The sequence below is a fragment of the Quercus lobata genome, chromosome 6 (genome assembly GCF_001633185.2).
Source record: "Quercus lobata isolate SW786 chromosome 6, ValleyOak3.0 Primary Assembly, whole genome shotgun sequence".
NCBI lineage: Eukaryota > Viridiplantae > Streptophyta > Magnoliopsida > Fagales > Fagaceae > Quercus > Quercus lobata.
The window spans coordinates 49,992,451-50,006,878 of record NC_044909.1 but is presented as its reverse complement, the minus strand read 5'-3'; the positions used below and the strand labels follow the sequence as shown (position 1 = coordinate 50,006,878).

The 14,428-nt window shown below is 34.1% G+C and overlaps 1 protein-coding gene across 1 annotated transcript; it reads left to right on the top strand.

Moving 5' to 3' along the window:
• The first annotated feature begins 8,191 nt into the window (after nucleotides 1-8,191).
• Nucleotides 8,192-14,118, top strand: LOC115995350 (nitrate regulatory gene2 protein). The gene is made up of 5 exons (XM_031119874.1): nucleotides 8,192-10,181; nucleotides 10,327-10,404; nucleotides 10,847-11,061; nucleotides 12,871-13,094; nucleotides 13,230-14,118. The coding sequence occupies exons 1-5, from the start codon at nucleotides 9,155-9,157 to the stop codon at nucleotides 13,876-13,878; spliced, it is 2,193 nt and encodes a 730-aa protein (XP_030975734.1). The 5' UTR covers nucleotides 8,192-9,154; the 3' UTR covers nucleotides 13,879-14,118.
• The last annotated feature ends 310 nt before the right edge of the window (nucleotides 14,119-14,428 follow it).

The window sequence follows — 14,428 nt, the reverse complement described above, 5'->3', positions numbered from 1 at the left end:
TTAGCCAATTTCCATGGCCAATTAAGGGGCACAATCCTCCTGTGTGAACATCATGTCGATCGGCATAGATCATGCCCTAAAATTGAGGTGGTGGATGAAGACTGAATTGAGGATTTAGAAGCCCTAGTAGAGGGTTTGGCTTGATTGTGGACATACTGTGTTTGAATCCATTGGGCTTGGAACCCACGGTCCTACAAATTGGGCCCAAAGCCTTCATGTCCCACAAAATTGGTGATTAACAAGCCTCCCCAAGAATTGGATGGCAAGCTTTAAACTGGTCTGCACTGTTACAACAAGCTATCGTTAATTGATTTAAACTGATATCTAGGGTTAATTATTATCCTAGTCGTGACTAGTATCCCTCACCAAATATTGAATGGATTATTTTATTATGATTGAAGGTGACAGTGACACATCAATTTTTTTTTTTTTTTTTGAAGCACAGTGACACATCATTTTAACTTTCTGTAGTAGATGCAGTTTTTATCATTTATTAAACATGAATATTTAAGTAGTTACGTAGTTATGTGTGTATAGGCTTAAAGGATATTTGCCTGATTCTAGAGAATAAGAAATAGCACCCTCTTAATTAACCTCTAGTAGTCTCTTCGATTATCATGATTGTTAAAGATATATTAGCCTATTAGTATAGGCCCAAGCCTAATTCTACTTTGTGTGCAAGACAAGTCTCCTACTTGTACTAGAAGTCTATTAGTTTAGGTTTTAGTCTACTATATATACACATGTTATGATTCATTATAATATAGGATTTGTACTACACTCTAATATATTATTAATGTAACCCTTTAGGGTTTCCTCCGTGGATGTAGGCCGTTAGGCTGAACCACGTAACTCTTATGTGTTACTATGTTCTATACTTTATGCTTTCGCTTCCACATCCATACTAGCATATTCAACATGGTGTATCAATGCTAATATTTAACATGGTATCAGAGCCACCTTCCTGTGGCCATGGTTTTCTGTCATTGTGGTATATTTAAGAGCAATCTTTGTCTTCCTCGGTGTTTTCTTCGCTGCGTTCATCTTCTTTGGCTTCCTACTGCTGCCGTCAAAACTCTCCGGTACAGTCAAGCCACCATTAGAAGTCGCATCAACACTGCAAGACTATTGCTTTCCTCAAACTACCGTCATAGAGCCAAACTCCATTCAAGGGATCTTCTCAACCTTATCAAATCTCAAGATTTCATCAAACTTCCATCTTGAGTTTGAGAGGGGGTGTTAAAGCTTTATTAGCCCATTAGTATAGGCCCAAGCCTAATTCTACTTTGTGTGCAAGCCAAGTCTCCTACTTTTACTAGAAGTCTATTAGTTTAGGTTTTAGTCTACTATATATACACATGTTATGATTCATTATAATACAGGATTTGTACTACACTCTAATATATTATTAATGTAACCCTTTAGGATTTCCTCCGTGAATGTAGGCCGTTAGGCTGAACCACGTAACTCTTATGTGTTACTATGTTCTATACTTTATGCTTTCGCTTCCGCATCCATACTAGCATATTCAACATGGTGTATCAATGCTAATATTTAACAATGATAAAGAGAAGATTTACATGATTCTCTAGGTAGCTTGACCAGTTCGAGCATACCTTAGCAGAAAATAGAAAAGCGATGTGGCTTTCCAACAGCAATGTTTCAAAGAAGAGGAAGCATTTAAACCTTAATCAATCACTGAAACTATCGAAATTAAAATACAGAAATTGATCGCGAGATACCATCTGAGAAGTCAGACCCCCCGTCAGGATAAGAATTTCAAATCTTTGGACTAGCTAGGATTATAGAGAAAATTTTGCTTACAAAAAAGAAAAAATAGAAGGTAATCAATGAAGGAAATGCACCTGAAAAAAAAAAGGCTGAATTAATTAAGTACAATTTGCCCCTTAAAGTTCAAGGTTGTTCTTATTTTGGCAATTTTCGTATGAAAGTTTTCATTTTATCCTTTATGTTTGATTCCGTTTAAGGGTTTTTGACATTTAATTTCATCAAACTTCAAAAAAAAGTTAATATAAGTTTCTAGCTCTGTGTTGGGATCAATTTTTATGATTAAGTTCTTCTAATTGCGGGCATAAAGCCATGATATTAATTTCATGGCTTCTTCTTTCTAGAAAGTTCAGTTTTGTCATGTTCGTAATCGTAAACTATGTAATTTTGTAATTCACAGGCTCATTATACAAGCTAGATCTTCTAATCCTCTTTTTTGTTTGGATGAAATCTATTCTACCAATATTCATGATATATACAATGTTGATTTGTTAAGCAAGGAATAAAAAGTTGCTTTCATTTGTTTCTTAAAAAAGGGGAGAAATAAAAAAAAGTTTTTCTTACAAAGAGTTTTCAAGAACAATAATGTTATTCAATATTTGCAGAAAATTTTAGGTTCATCATTCAAATCACCCTCTCTCTAGATTTGGGAAAAGTCAAAGGAAGGGTCCCTTAGGCCTTGGATGGTTCTCCATAGCTTGCGGCTGCAAATGGTGTTTTATGGAGTATGTCCTAGGGCTTTAAGTAGATTGGGCTATGGAAGTCAAAGTTTCTAGGCCTATGGGTGCATGAACTCAGGCTTCAGGTTTGTAACATATGGGCTTCCGATGGAAAACTATTTTTTCAGATTCTTTGGGAATTGGGACCCTTAAATTCTCTCACTTTCAGTGATTTCTTTAGTTGAAACTTGAGGGTGAGGCAATGAGCCTTATAGCACAAACAAGCAGCTTGGCAATGTTAGGTGTGGAAGTGGAAATCCAAATTATCCAGTATGATGACCTCTTTATGGAAATCCAAATTATCCAGTATGATGACCTTTCTTTTTTAATAATTAGAAGAAAAAAAAATCCTTCTATTCTATGTCATTATGTCATCGTGTACACAACTCAATTTCTCTAGCGAGCACTGAGTTGTAATAATTTCTCTTTTATTCTCAATTATATAATTATTCATCCCATAATTAGCATGATTGTCACCCTTTAATTAGTTTTCCCATTTTAAATCATCTAACTTTTTGAAGCTTTATAATATGGATACTATCATGATACCTGTAAGGACACGATTAGTTCCCAAAACCCAAAAGGAAAAAGATTAAAGCCCAAAGAGCCCAAAACAATGAATTTGTAGAGAGTGAACCTAGAAACTAAACTTCAGTGAGTTGTACCGTGATCACAATAGGCTAATTGTTACTTAGAAGCATAAACAAACAGTTTGGGTAAGGAAAATCCTCCTCAGCAATGTCCGAGGAAGATTGTTGTTATATATTTCTTTTAGATTTAAACACAATCACAGTTCTTGTGTGTACAATGATTTTTCTACAGATTCTCTGATGATCCCCTTGTAATGGGATTTTTCTTCTTTATATCCCCATATTTTACTTCAACTCAGCCCTCCACGTGTAAATCAGATTGCTGGCTTTGATACTTGTCCCATTAGCACTCTCCTAAAGTCTTTATGAGTAGCTGTAAAGCTGAATATTACTATTCAGGTATCACCTCCATATTAATGTAGTCAGGAGGTTAGCTGTAAAGCATAAAGCATTCAATGCGGTGGTAGCAACTTTCTTCTCAGATATTCCTAGCTCCCTTTTGTCTTATCTCCACTTGATGTTTATCCTTGCCAGCATGATCGTTTGTTACTTTGTTCTTGATGAAAGGTCGGACTTATGACCTCTACCCTATTTAGCCGAGGAGGTACTTCTCCTCGGACAACACTTCAAGTTCCTCTTGACCTAACTCTTTCCACAGACTACTATCCTGTAGGTTTCCGTCACTATTACCTATCCTCGGACTACTTGATGTCCTCAGACATGGCCCACGACCCAATACCCATATTTGGGCCCTTTATCCCTACAATATCCATATTCATATTGTCTGTATATTAAATCGTAGACTGAACATAGAACAAAAGCACAATATCATTTCAATCTAAATCTATCAAAACTAAATGCCACATCCATTAAAGTATAAAGAAAAAAAGCAAAAGAAAACTAGCACACGATGTCTTAAAAGCCAGGTAAAAATGGAGGGATGAGAGTAAAAGGTTAGCAACGTAATGGCCTTATCTTTATCAGTTTATTTGATATATCTTGTTTATTATAACAAATGGTTTTTTATTAGTATAAAATAAAATAAAAAGTACATTCTTTCTAAGGGATTAGGAGTAAAGATGAAAATAAGCTCAATCAATTCATACAGATTGGTAGCCTAAAAAGATAGGAGAAAGCCTACTTTGGCATCCTTATTCCTTAGCATTTGAAGGATATGATTAAAGTTAAAAGTTAAAACAGGAAAATCCTGATTTTAGTGTGCTTTTTCTCTTTACCTTTGGGTAAAGACATATAATATGACATTGACAAGCAAAAATGTTTGTCAAGGCAGCTCCTAGATGATCCACACGGAGCTGGAAAAATATGACAATGGGGCCAGGGTCAAATTAAGGATCTAAAAGATGGACAAAGGCAATCTCAATAGCATCACCAAGTTTGTTTTTTTGGTTTTATTATTTATTTAAATTCATAGAATAAATATTTATATACATGTAATTTGGGAAAAGAAATCTTTAGACATTTACTTTTATTCATATATAATTAAAGTGGCACCAATCATTTTTTATTTTGATAAATTATTATAAGTGGAGGATAGAAGATTTGAATTTTGATTCTCTTTATAAAGACACCAATTATATTTGTTGTCATGTTACTTTATATTTTATAAGTTTTTTATAACAAAATTTGTAGCAATTTTAACATTTTTCACTAACATAGCTTCTTCTTTTTTTTTTTCTTTTTTTTTTTTTGAGAAAATTCATTAACATAGCTAGCCCTTATTTTCTTGAAGTTTGTTTATTTTTATCTTCAAATTTCATCTTACTTTCATTGTCAGTGTACAATATGCAGACATTTTTAGAGTCCTATGTGTATTTGATGCTCTTTTGTAATTTGATACATAAACTAATCCAAAACAAACTTGAAAGATATTCTTCTAATATGTTTCATATTCCTTAAAATGAAAAAGAAAAAAAAATTGGAGTCAAAATTCTTTAAGTTTTTTAACTAATTTGGAACACATTTAATGTATTGTCCCACACACTTGAAGAGCTATGGGGTATCATATAAAAATAGTTCTAGCTATGCACGTTAGAAAATTAACTCTCTACAATAGCTATCAATGTACGTTCTTGACTCCTTGTGCATAGGCATAACGTGGCTTGCTGGGCCTCTTATCTATTTTTGGGTCAACAGTTGAATAATATAAAACAAGCTGGGGATTTAATTTATTTCATTTTCATTCTAAGGAGAATATAACTCTATTTTTGTCTAATTTATTTTTATTTTTTGATTAAATAAATCAATGAACATATATAAAATATTACCAAACCAAATTAGAAGGGCAGAGGAAACAGGATAGTGCACACATGGACAGAGGAAAAAATTAGAAGGGCAGGTTTGGTACTCAGAAATAGATTCATAAATGAAATTACTATTTCTTTGTAAACATTGTTCAATTCTTTTGTTACATATTCTTTAGAAGGAATAGTTATTCTTTAAATTTTAAATGAGTAATAAAAATTTCTTACTATAAGGCCTGTAATAAATATTCCTTAAGTCATGCAATAGCTTAATAAATTAAATTTTTAATTAAAAATTTAAAAAGTATGAATTTATATTTTAAAAAATCACTAATTTTTTTTTAAATCAAGTTTGTTTTATATATCATCATCTTATTCAAGCATGTGACTTTGTCATTTGTTAGAACTACACTCCCGATGATCCCAATAAAACACTTTAACAACCAATCCATTAAACCAATTAAAAGGCCACATCCACCAGTAATACTTAGTTTAGTTCAAGATGCTTTATTTGTGTTTAATTTATACTAAAGTACGCTTTTGATCCTTAAAACTTTGGATTGTTTTCACTTTGATCATTTATGTTTTAAAACTTTCATTTTGGTCATTCACGTTTGATCTCATTTTTATTTTGGCCCTGGTATTCATTTATGTTAGTAACTTAACCGATAATTCCTTTCATGTTTAACTATTTCAGGAAATGTAGTGGGCTCGTGTGACAATAATGGTACTCAAATAACAGTTTGTTACCTTAAAAAAAAAAATAATAATATTCCTATCATTACTAATATAATTTCAACCAACCTTCTATTGATTTCTCCAATATTTCACCTAATCATAGACAACACATAATAGTTTGTTTCAATCCAGATCATAGAAAATTCCTCCATTTTTAATCACACAAACAACATGCATGCCATTTTTGTAGAGAACATCCCTCTATTCCTCTGAAGCCATAAGCAAGGGCGAAAGCTTAGGGGAGTTGAGGGGGGCAATTGTCCCCTGCCAGCCCAAAAGAAACTTAAACAAATACTGACTAGTTATTAAAACCCCCCTGGGGCAATAGTTGTTTTAACAAAAGACAGGCTTTTCCTTACTAGTTTTTATTATTATTTTGGATTGCTAGTCCTCTGATTGGGCAGCATGGAGACAAACATTTTGGAACCACAAATGGCAGCACTGCAATTGCATTTTTTCTGCCACTGTTTGGTTCTTGTAAGAATTAAAAATTGTAGATTTCTGTCACAAGTTAGAGGACTGAAAATGTTCATAGTATGGTTTTAATTATTACAATTTCAACATTTTATGAGTCCATATTAATCAAAATAACATAAATTTACTTAAATTGTACTCTTTTTTTTTGCAAATATATTAATTTTGCAAATCCTCCCTCTTAAATGAAATTGGGCAGAAATTTGAGAAATTTTTTATTTCTAGTAGCTTATTTGCATAATATTTATCAAAAGAAATAGATTTTGAAATTTTTTATGTTAAATGTGTTATAAAAAATTAAAAGCAAATTTATTTGAAAAATAAAACTAAAAACTAAATTATTTAATAAAAAAATAGAAAAAAAAAATTAAAAATCTGAACTTTTTTCAACAATTCCCAAATGCACACCCTAACTTTGACACAGACCATAAGGACAAATACCTACTGGCAATACAACCATCAACTCAAATTTTCCTCCTATAAACCCCATAAAAGCATGAATCTTGTTTATTGGCCACAGCTTTTTCATTTACTTAACAATTGCTTCTTCTTTTTTACATTTTTTGTATGCTAAAAGTATAAAAGTATTCAGAAATATCTCCCTACTACAATATCCCTTGTCAACAGACTGCTTTCCTGTTCCCTGCCCATTAAAAATCTATAGCCACAATACCCACCTTTTCATTATTTTATAGCTTCCCTCCCATTCTACATTAGATTAAATTGGTATAAAAATTAACTTACCTCCCATTTGTATATACTCAAATATTCAATCAGTGGCTCATTAAAAAAATTGAAAACCAAGAAAAGAATATTCAATCAGTCCCCATCAAAAAAAAAAATATTCAATCAGTCAGTGGGGTTCGTGAGTCTTATCTTGAAATGAAATATCAGATTGGGGCCTCACTAGTGGTGGCATCCCACCGTCCCATTACTACTACAAATTGGTATATAGTATAAATGCTGGCAAATAGGTACGTACAACTAATATTTTGCTTGATTCTCCACAAAAGAGAAAAAAAAAGTTAAGAGTCCATTTGGTAAATGTGTTTAAATAATAATTTTTAATTTTTTTAAAATATATATAAATAAAAAAATGGTATAAAAATATATATAATATTATTTAAAAATTAAAAACATATATTTAAGTTGATGCTCCAAACATGCTCTAATATTTTGCTTAAACTCAGAAAATTAAAGGCATATTTGTTTAAGACTAATAATAATATTTTGCAGTTTTTTTCTTCTTTTTGGATGCAGAAAGAAAAAGTGAAACCCAATGCCCCCAAGAACCGGATTTTAAGGAGCCGTTAGAGTGTCCCTCGGGAAAACCTAAGGGCAATTCTGTCATCCAAACACACCTTTTCCAATAAAAACAGGTATTCTTTCTGACACTCACACTCTGTTTTGCCCTGTATCAAGGAAAGGAAAGTTTTTTTTTTCATTGTGATTTTCATTTTCTTCAATGTTCACTCCTTTCCCTCCAGTTTTCCCTATAGTAAATAGTAATCTAATTCACCTCCATGATCTAGATTTTACTTTCAAAAAAAAGAAAGAAAAGTTTTTTACTTTTTAGACAGAAAATAAAAATAAAAGAGCTGTTTTTGGAGGAAAAAATAGTAAATTTCTCTGTTTTTCCTTTTATTTTGTCCAATATCATTAATTTCTGTCAAAAAATGAGTGCAATGAGTGAAAGAAAGCTCATATGTTAGACACACATCTCGAGGCTTTTGCTCTGCAGTATTCTTCTCTCTCTCTGCTTTTCACATTTTGCTTTTTCTTTATTAATACATATTTTTAATCATTTTTACCCATCTCTGGAAAATCTTGGTCTCTGTAGACCCACACCAAAAGGAGACTGATACTCTCAGCTGCTTAAATAGTTTCTCCAATTCATTGCTTTCAGACTATTTCAGGTTTTCGTTAATGCCTTCGGTTTTATGACCGTCTCTCCCAACTACTTCTCTCTCTTGAAAACAACTATTCCTCTGTTTTTGGCTCTGAGCAGAGTGTGATAGAAAAAGTCCAACGATTTTTCCTCTTCATTGTCGATTACACCATCTGGGTCTTGTCCCTTTCCTCTGAACCAACCTTTTTCTCCAAGTGGGTTTTTTACGTTTTGTGGCCAGAAGAACCCACCTGCTTTTTTGGGGGCTTGGAAAAAAGGTTGCTCTGTTTTACTCTGTTCAAGATCACAAGGTTAGGGTTTTTGTGGACAATAAGGGTTCTTTGCCTTTGCACATTTTGTTCTACTTCCTTTGTTTTCTTAGTTTTTAAGGTTTTTCTGAAGTGGGTCCTCAATGTTCTAGAGAAATTCACTTTGGAGGCTGAGAAAATGGGGTTTGTTTCATGAAGTGGGTGGAAAGTTGGGTTTTTTAAGCCCCTTGGTGGTTCTATTGCGGTGAAATTTCGGATTTAATATATTCATTGTCCATATTTTTAGTTTCACTAGCTTTTGTTCAAGTGGGTTTTTGATAATGGGGTTTGTTTCAAGGACTAGATTGCCAAGGCTTTTGGTGGTCTTATTGATGTAGTGATTTTTGTTCAGTTGTGGTGGGGGTTGTGTTTTTTGGATTTTGAGAAAATGGGTTGTGGTAACTCCAAAACTGATAAAAATGAAGCTCTACGTCTCTGTAAAGTACGGAAGAGATTCATCAAGCAGGCCATTGATTCAAGGTATGCTCTAGCAGCTGCTCATGTCTCTTACACACAATCCCTTAAAAACATCGGCATTGCTCTTCGGCGGTATGCTGAGGCCGAGGTCTTGATAGAGTCATCTCTGTCGGATAAGACCCCATCACATTCATCATACCCGTCACCGTCTCCGTCACTTCTTGCCGATGTTTCGGACTCACCTTTGCACAATGAGAGCCCCCTTTCCCCGCCTGTGGCGGCTATTAGCTATATGAGGTCTGGTGGTGGTGCTGCTGTTACTGTTATGGTCAATCCGAGTGGTGTTAATAGTTATGTGGATGAGGAATCAATGGCATTTCCTGTGCCACCACCACCTCCCCCTCATCTTGAGTCAGGTTCTTGGGATTTCTTTGATCCCGTTGATGATAATGTGAGCTTTAGGTTTGTGGAGCATAGTGGGTTGGATATGAATTTTGATGATATGAGTGGATGGAGACAGTTCAAGAGAGAGTTTGATTTAGGTGGAACTAATGAATTTCATGAAGGTTGGTCCCAATCAGAGCAAAAGGCTGGTGACATCCCTGGTAATATAGTGACTCGAAATAATAGTAACAGTCGATCAAAAGAGCGTAATGTTCATTCAATTACCTCTAGAGGAGTTGAAGGTTCTCAACAAACGGTTGATGGTAAAGTTAGGCAGCTAGAGTTGGAAAATAATGGTAATGGATTAGCTGAGACCTCTGCAGGTAAAGTTGCTCTTGAACAGTCTAGTTCAAAAAGGGAGAAAAGCATGGTGGAGAAAGATGTAAGTGCAGAAAGAGAGGATCCTTCAGAGTTCATTACCCACAGAGCTAAAGATTTTCTTTCGAGCATTAAGGATATAGAGCATCGTTTCTTCCGTGCTTCTGAATCTGGTAAGGAGGTCGCCAGGATGCTAGAGGCAAACAAAATCAGAGTTGAATATTCTGAGGCTAAAGGTAATTTTTTTTTTTTTAATGGAAGAATTATTTATTACCACTCAAAAGTGCTGAATGGGTTCTAATTATTTACATATGCTGTAATGCAAATTCCTTTTATACTTTTGCTGGCTTAAATTTTTATATATACTCAATTTTCTTATAGGGAAGTCATCTGCCTTGGCTCTTTTGGTGGCTTTCAAGCTTGTTTGTTGCCATGGGAAGACTGCACTTGTTACTTATGGTAAGTTCTAGCTTGTTACCTGGCACCAAATTGGTTAACAATCAACGGTACTCTTGGGGTTTGGTTTTTGAAATTTATATCCTTAACAGTTTCCAGTCATAATCCTTAAAGCAGCTAAGTAAGGTAAGATCCATTTATTTGGTAACCAACTTTTGGTCATCCTCAACAGTTTAAGGGAAATGGCAAGAAGTTGTATGTTAAAAAATATTGTGAGATTGTTTAAGTTAATCATATATTTCAATAGATTGTTTTGATTTCGAATGGGATTAATTAATTTCAATTAATAAGATTACTATTTGCATAATGTACAGTCAATTGAGAGAAGGTCTGTTCCAAGTTCCAACCTTCAGGCCTAATGAAGTACAACTTTTGTCATGGGCTGATTTACTGCAGCATTACTTGCCTTTGCTTTACTTAGTTTTGGGTTTCCATGTTTGTGTAGAACCTTCACAAAATGTAACAAAGATTATTACATGGAACCGGACAACATCTACAAGGTCATCTTCATCTAGGAATCCTCTCACCGCAGCTTCAAAAGAATATAATGATGACAGCGGAAGTGATTTTGTTGAGGAGTTTGGCATGATTGCAGGAAGTCATTCCTCCACTCTGGACAGACTGTATGCATGGGAGAGAAAACTTTATGATGAAGTAAAGGTACTTCGTTGAAGCCATTTTATTTGTATAAAATCCTCCTGATAATCTGGGATCTGGTGCTGCATGCTCTGGGGCAGTCCTTTACAATAAACTTGTCATAGTTTCATGATTTGGGGCATAAGTATATTGTTGATATGAATCATGTTCAGGGCACTCTATCAATAATATCATCTTCCTAATCCTCTCAAATGTTTATTATTTTGTGTTGATTTTGGATTTTGACTACAACTTAGTATCTAAATTTTGGAATATATCTCTTATATACTTTTGTGAAACATATCTGAATGATTCTAGTGGACTATTTCTTATTTACAATAGCTAAAGAAATATTGTGTCGTAAATACTAGTGTGAAAATATGTTAAATTTAAAAGTATACTGTTGATATAAATCATGTTCAGGGCACTCTATCAATAGTATTATCTTCCTAGCCCTCTCAAATGTTTCTGATTTTGTGTTGATTTGATTGACTACGCTTTGGATAGAATAGAATGATGAAAAAGAATACATGTGGCCAACCTTGTCCAATTTGTTGAAGACCCATAGATAACCCTCAAAAATTGGGACCAAGGTTTGGTTGTTGTTATTTGGATTTTGACTACAATGTATATCTAAAATTTGGAACACACATCTGTTATTTACTTTTGTGAAACAGGGTTTCTAGTGTAGTATCTCTTTTTTACAATAAATAAAATATTGTGTTGTAAATACGTGTGAAAATATGTTAATTTTAAAAGATCCTTCATGGAATAGTTTTTCAATCAGATGATTGTTCTTTCATGATTCAAAATGCTGCCTTTTTTTTTTTCTTTTTTGTTTTGTTTTGTTTATTTATTTATTTTATAGAACAAAAGAGTTAAATTTACTTGTTTTTGAAGAAGATTTCACTTGGCATAGAGGTCAGTGTGAATAAGATTTGAATATCATTTTTCATTATTTTGGAGCTTAACACTTTAATATATTTGTCCAATCCTTCAACAATCTATGGACAAGTGAAGGGGTGTTGATAATTAATAAGATTACCCACATATACAGATCATAAGTTTGCTAGATTCTGTGTTTGTCCTTTTTTCCCCTGCTAGTATGTTCCTCTTTTTTGGACACTTTTGAGGCTGGTGAAACCATTCACTAATGCTCCTTCCTGTTGATTGTAAAACGCCTCAACACCACGTCAACTTTGGTGTAGTTGCACATACATCCCCTTGAACTTTTAATTTAGCCAATTTAGTATGTATGCTTTGGTATTGTAACCAATAGACCCCCTAAACTTTTATGTTGTTGTAGTAAATCCCTTCATTTTCTTTCTTTAAAAAAAAAAAAAAAAGATTTGGTGAAAGAGAGATTGAATTGGGGGCAAAAAAAAAAGGGGGCCTTACTGCTACAATATCATAGTTTATGTACTAAATTGACAAAAGATAAAGTTAAGGAGGTCTCTTTGTTGCAGTATTAAAGTTTGTGTACTAAATTGACCAAAATAAAATTTCAGGGGGTGTAAGTGCAACTACCCCAAAGTTCAAGGGATGTCATGGCATTTTCCCCCCTCAAGTACTGCTAGAACTAAATTGACAAGGACTTACTTCCCCATTTGAGTATTTACAAATCTGGAAGAGTATCTATTCGCGGGAGACTCATAATCAGGATTTCTAGGATCTTAAAAAACATCTCTATCTATCTCAGTAGCTAATATATCTATTTTGCTAATTGGATTCTTCTTTACCAGTATTGCAAATGCTTGTCTTCAAAGTTAGCCCATATAAAATGATGCAAGTCCTTGCTCCTCCTAACTTGTTCACTTTTTTTGTTCTCGGTAGGCCAGTGAATCTGTCAGGAAGGAATATGACCGGAAGTGTGACCAGCTTAGGCACCAATTTGCAAAGGATTGTAGCAGTCAAGTGATTGACAAAACCCGGGCAGTTGTAAAGGATCTTCACTCACAAATAAAGGTGGCAATTCATTCTGTTGATTCAATATCTAAGCGGATTGAGAAAATTAGGGATGAAGAGTTGCAACCACAGCTTGTAGAATTAATCCAGGGGTAAGTACCTTTTTTGTTCATATATTTCATTTATGTCCAAGACTTTGGATCTCATGCCCGCATGGCATTTTTTATTTTTTGAACCCTTGAGATTTGAATCTGGATTAGTTATGCAATACCTTTGTGCCCATGCAGATTGACCAGGATGTGGAAAGCCATGCTTGAATGTCATCACGCACAGTACATCACCATATCATTGGCATACCATTCAAAGAGTTTGTCAGGAACTCCCCAAGGAGATACCCGCAGGCAGATAACATCTCAACTCCAGGATGAAATTGAATGCTTTGGCTTAGGTTTTGCTAATTGGATCAATAGTCTCACATCATATGTGGAAGCTCTGAATGGTTGGCTGCAAAACTGCATCCTGCTACCGCAAGAACGTTCCAGGGGTAGGAGGTCATTCTCCCCTCGTCGAGTTGTGGCACCTCCTGTATTTGTTTTGTGCCGTGATTGGTCAGCGGGACTTCAAGCTTTGCCATCTGATGAACTAAGTAATGCAATCAAAACATTTTTATTGGATGTTTGCCAGTTGATGGACCAACAAGCACTATTGCAGAAGAAACAGAAATCTGCTGAGGCAGAAAATGAAGAACCAGAGAGCAAAGATGCTGAAAAGGATGACGATAGTTCCTCAAATTTGTGCGGCAATCATACAAGTTTGACAAAGGTTCTTGAGCAACTGAACAAATTTTCCGAGGCTTCATTGAAAATGTACGAAGATATTAGACACAAAGGTGAAGCAGCCCGAAATGCATATTTGAATTATAAGCCTAGAACATAAGAGTTTTACGTCATCATCTAATATAAGCACTGGAATTTGTGGTTGGGAATAGATATCTGTAAATTTCATAGTGTTGCAAAGAACTATTGAAAAGTACAATTATTTGGGAGGAGTGTGGGCATTGGCTTAATTTTAGAAAGCTCAAGGTGAAAATTCCAGATTTATGGAATTCATGTCTTCTTATACTTACCAATCTACTACCTTTTCTTATGAGCGAATTTGACAGATTCCTCTTCTTTATTTATTTGTTTTTCCTCTCCTCTTTGTTGCTAATATATTACTTGATTTTTGCTTCATTACTTCCCATGTATTGAAATGTGATAGAATTCAATTGCTAAAGTTTTCATGTTTTGAGTAAGTCTTACTGGTGCATTGAAAACCCTTACTCTTTATATCAACGAATGAGGTATTTTCCTCCTGTCTGCGAATCTAAATCATGCCAGTGATTTTTTTTTTATCCCTGAGGAAGTGGGGAAAGAAAAGAAAAGATTTTTATTTTTAGTGCCACCAATGTGAATTTTCTTTTCGTTCTAGAAAATTTCCAGGATCA

What these genes read in the sequence shown, in the direction of transcription:
- LOC115995350 (XM_031119874.1), top strand. Translation starts at nt 9,155, where the DNA reads ATGGGTTGTGGTAACTCCAAAACTGATAAAAATGAAGCTCTACGTCTC. An exon ending in GACTGCACTTGTTACTTATG is followed by an intron (nt 10,405 to 10,846) that starts GTAAGTTCTAGC and finishes ATGTTTGTGTAG; the next exon opens with AACCTTCACAAAATGTAACA. An exon ending in CTTGTAGAATTAATCCAGGG is followed by an intron (nt 13,095 to 13,229) that starts GTAAGTACCTTT and finishes GTGCCCATGCAG; the next exon opens with ATTGACCAGGATGTGGAAAG.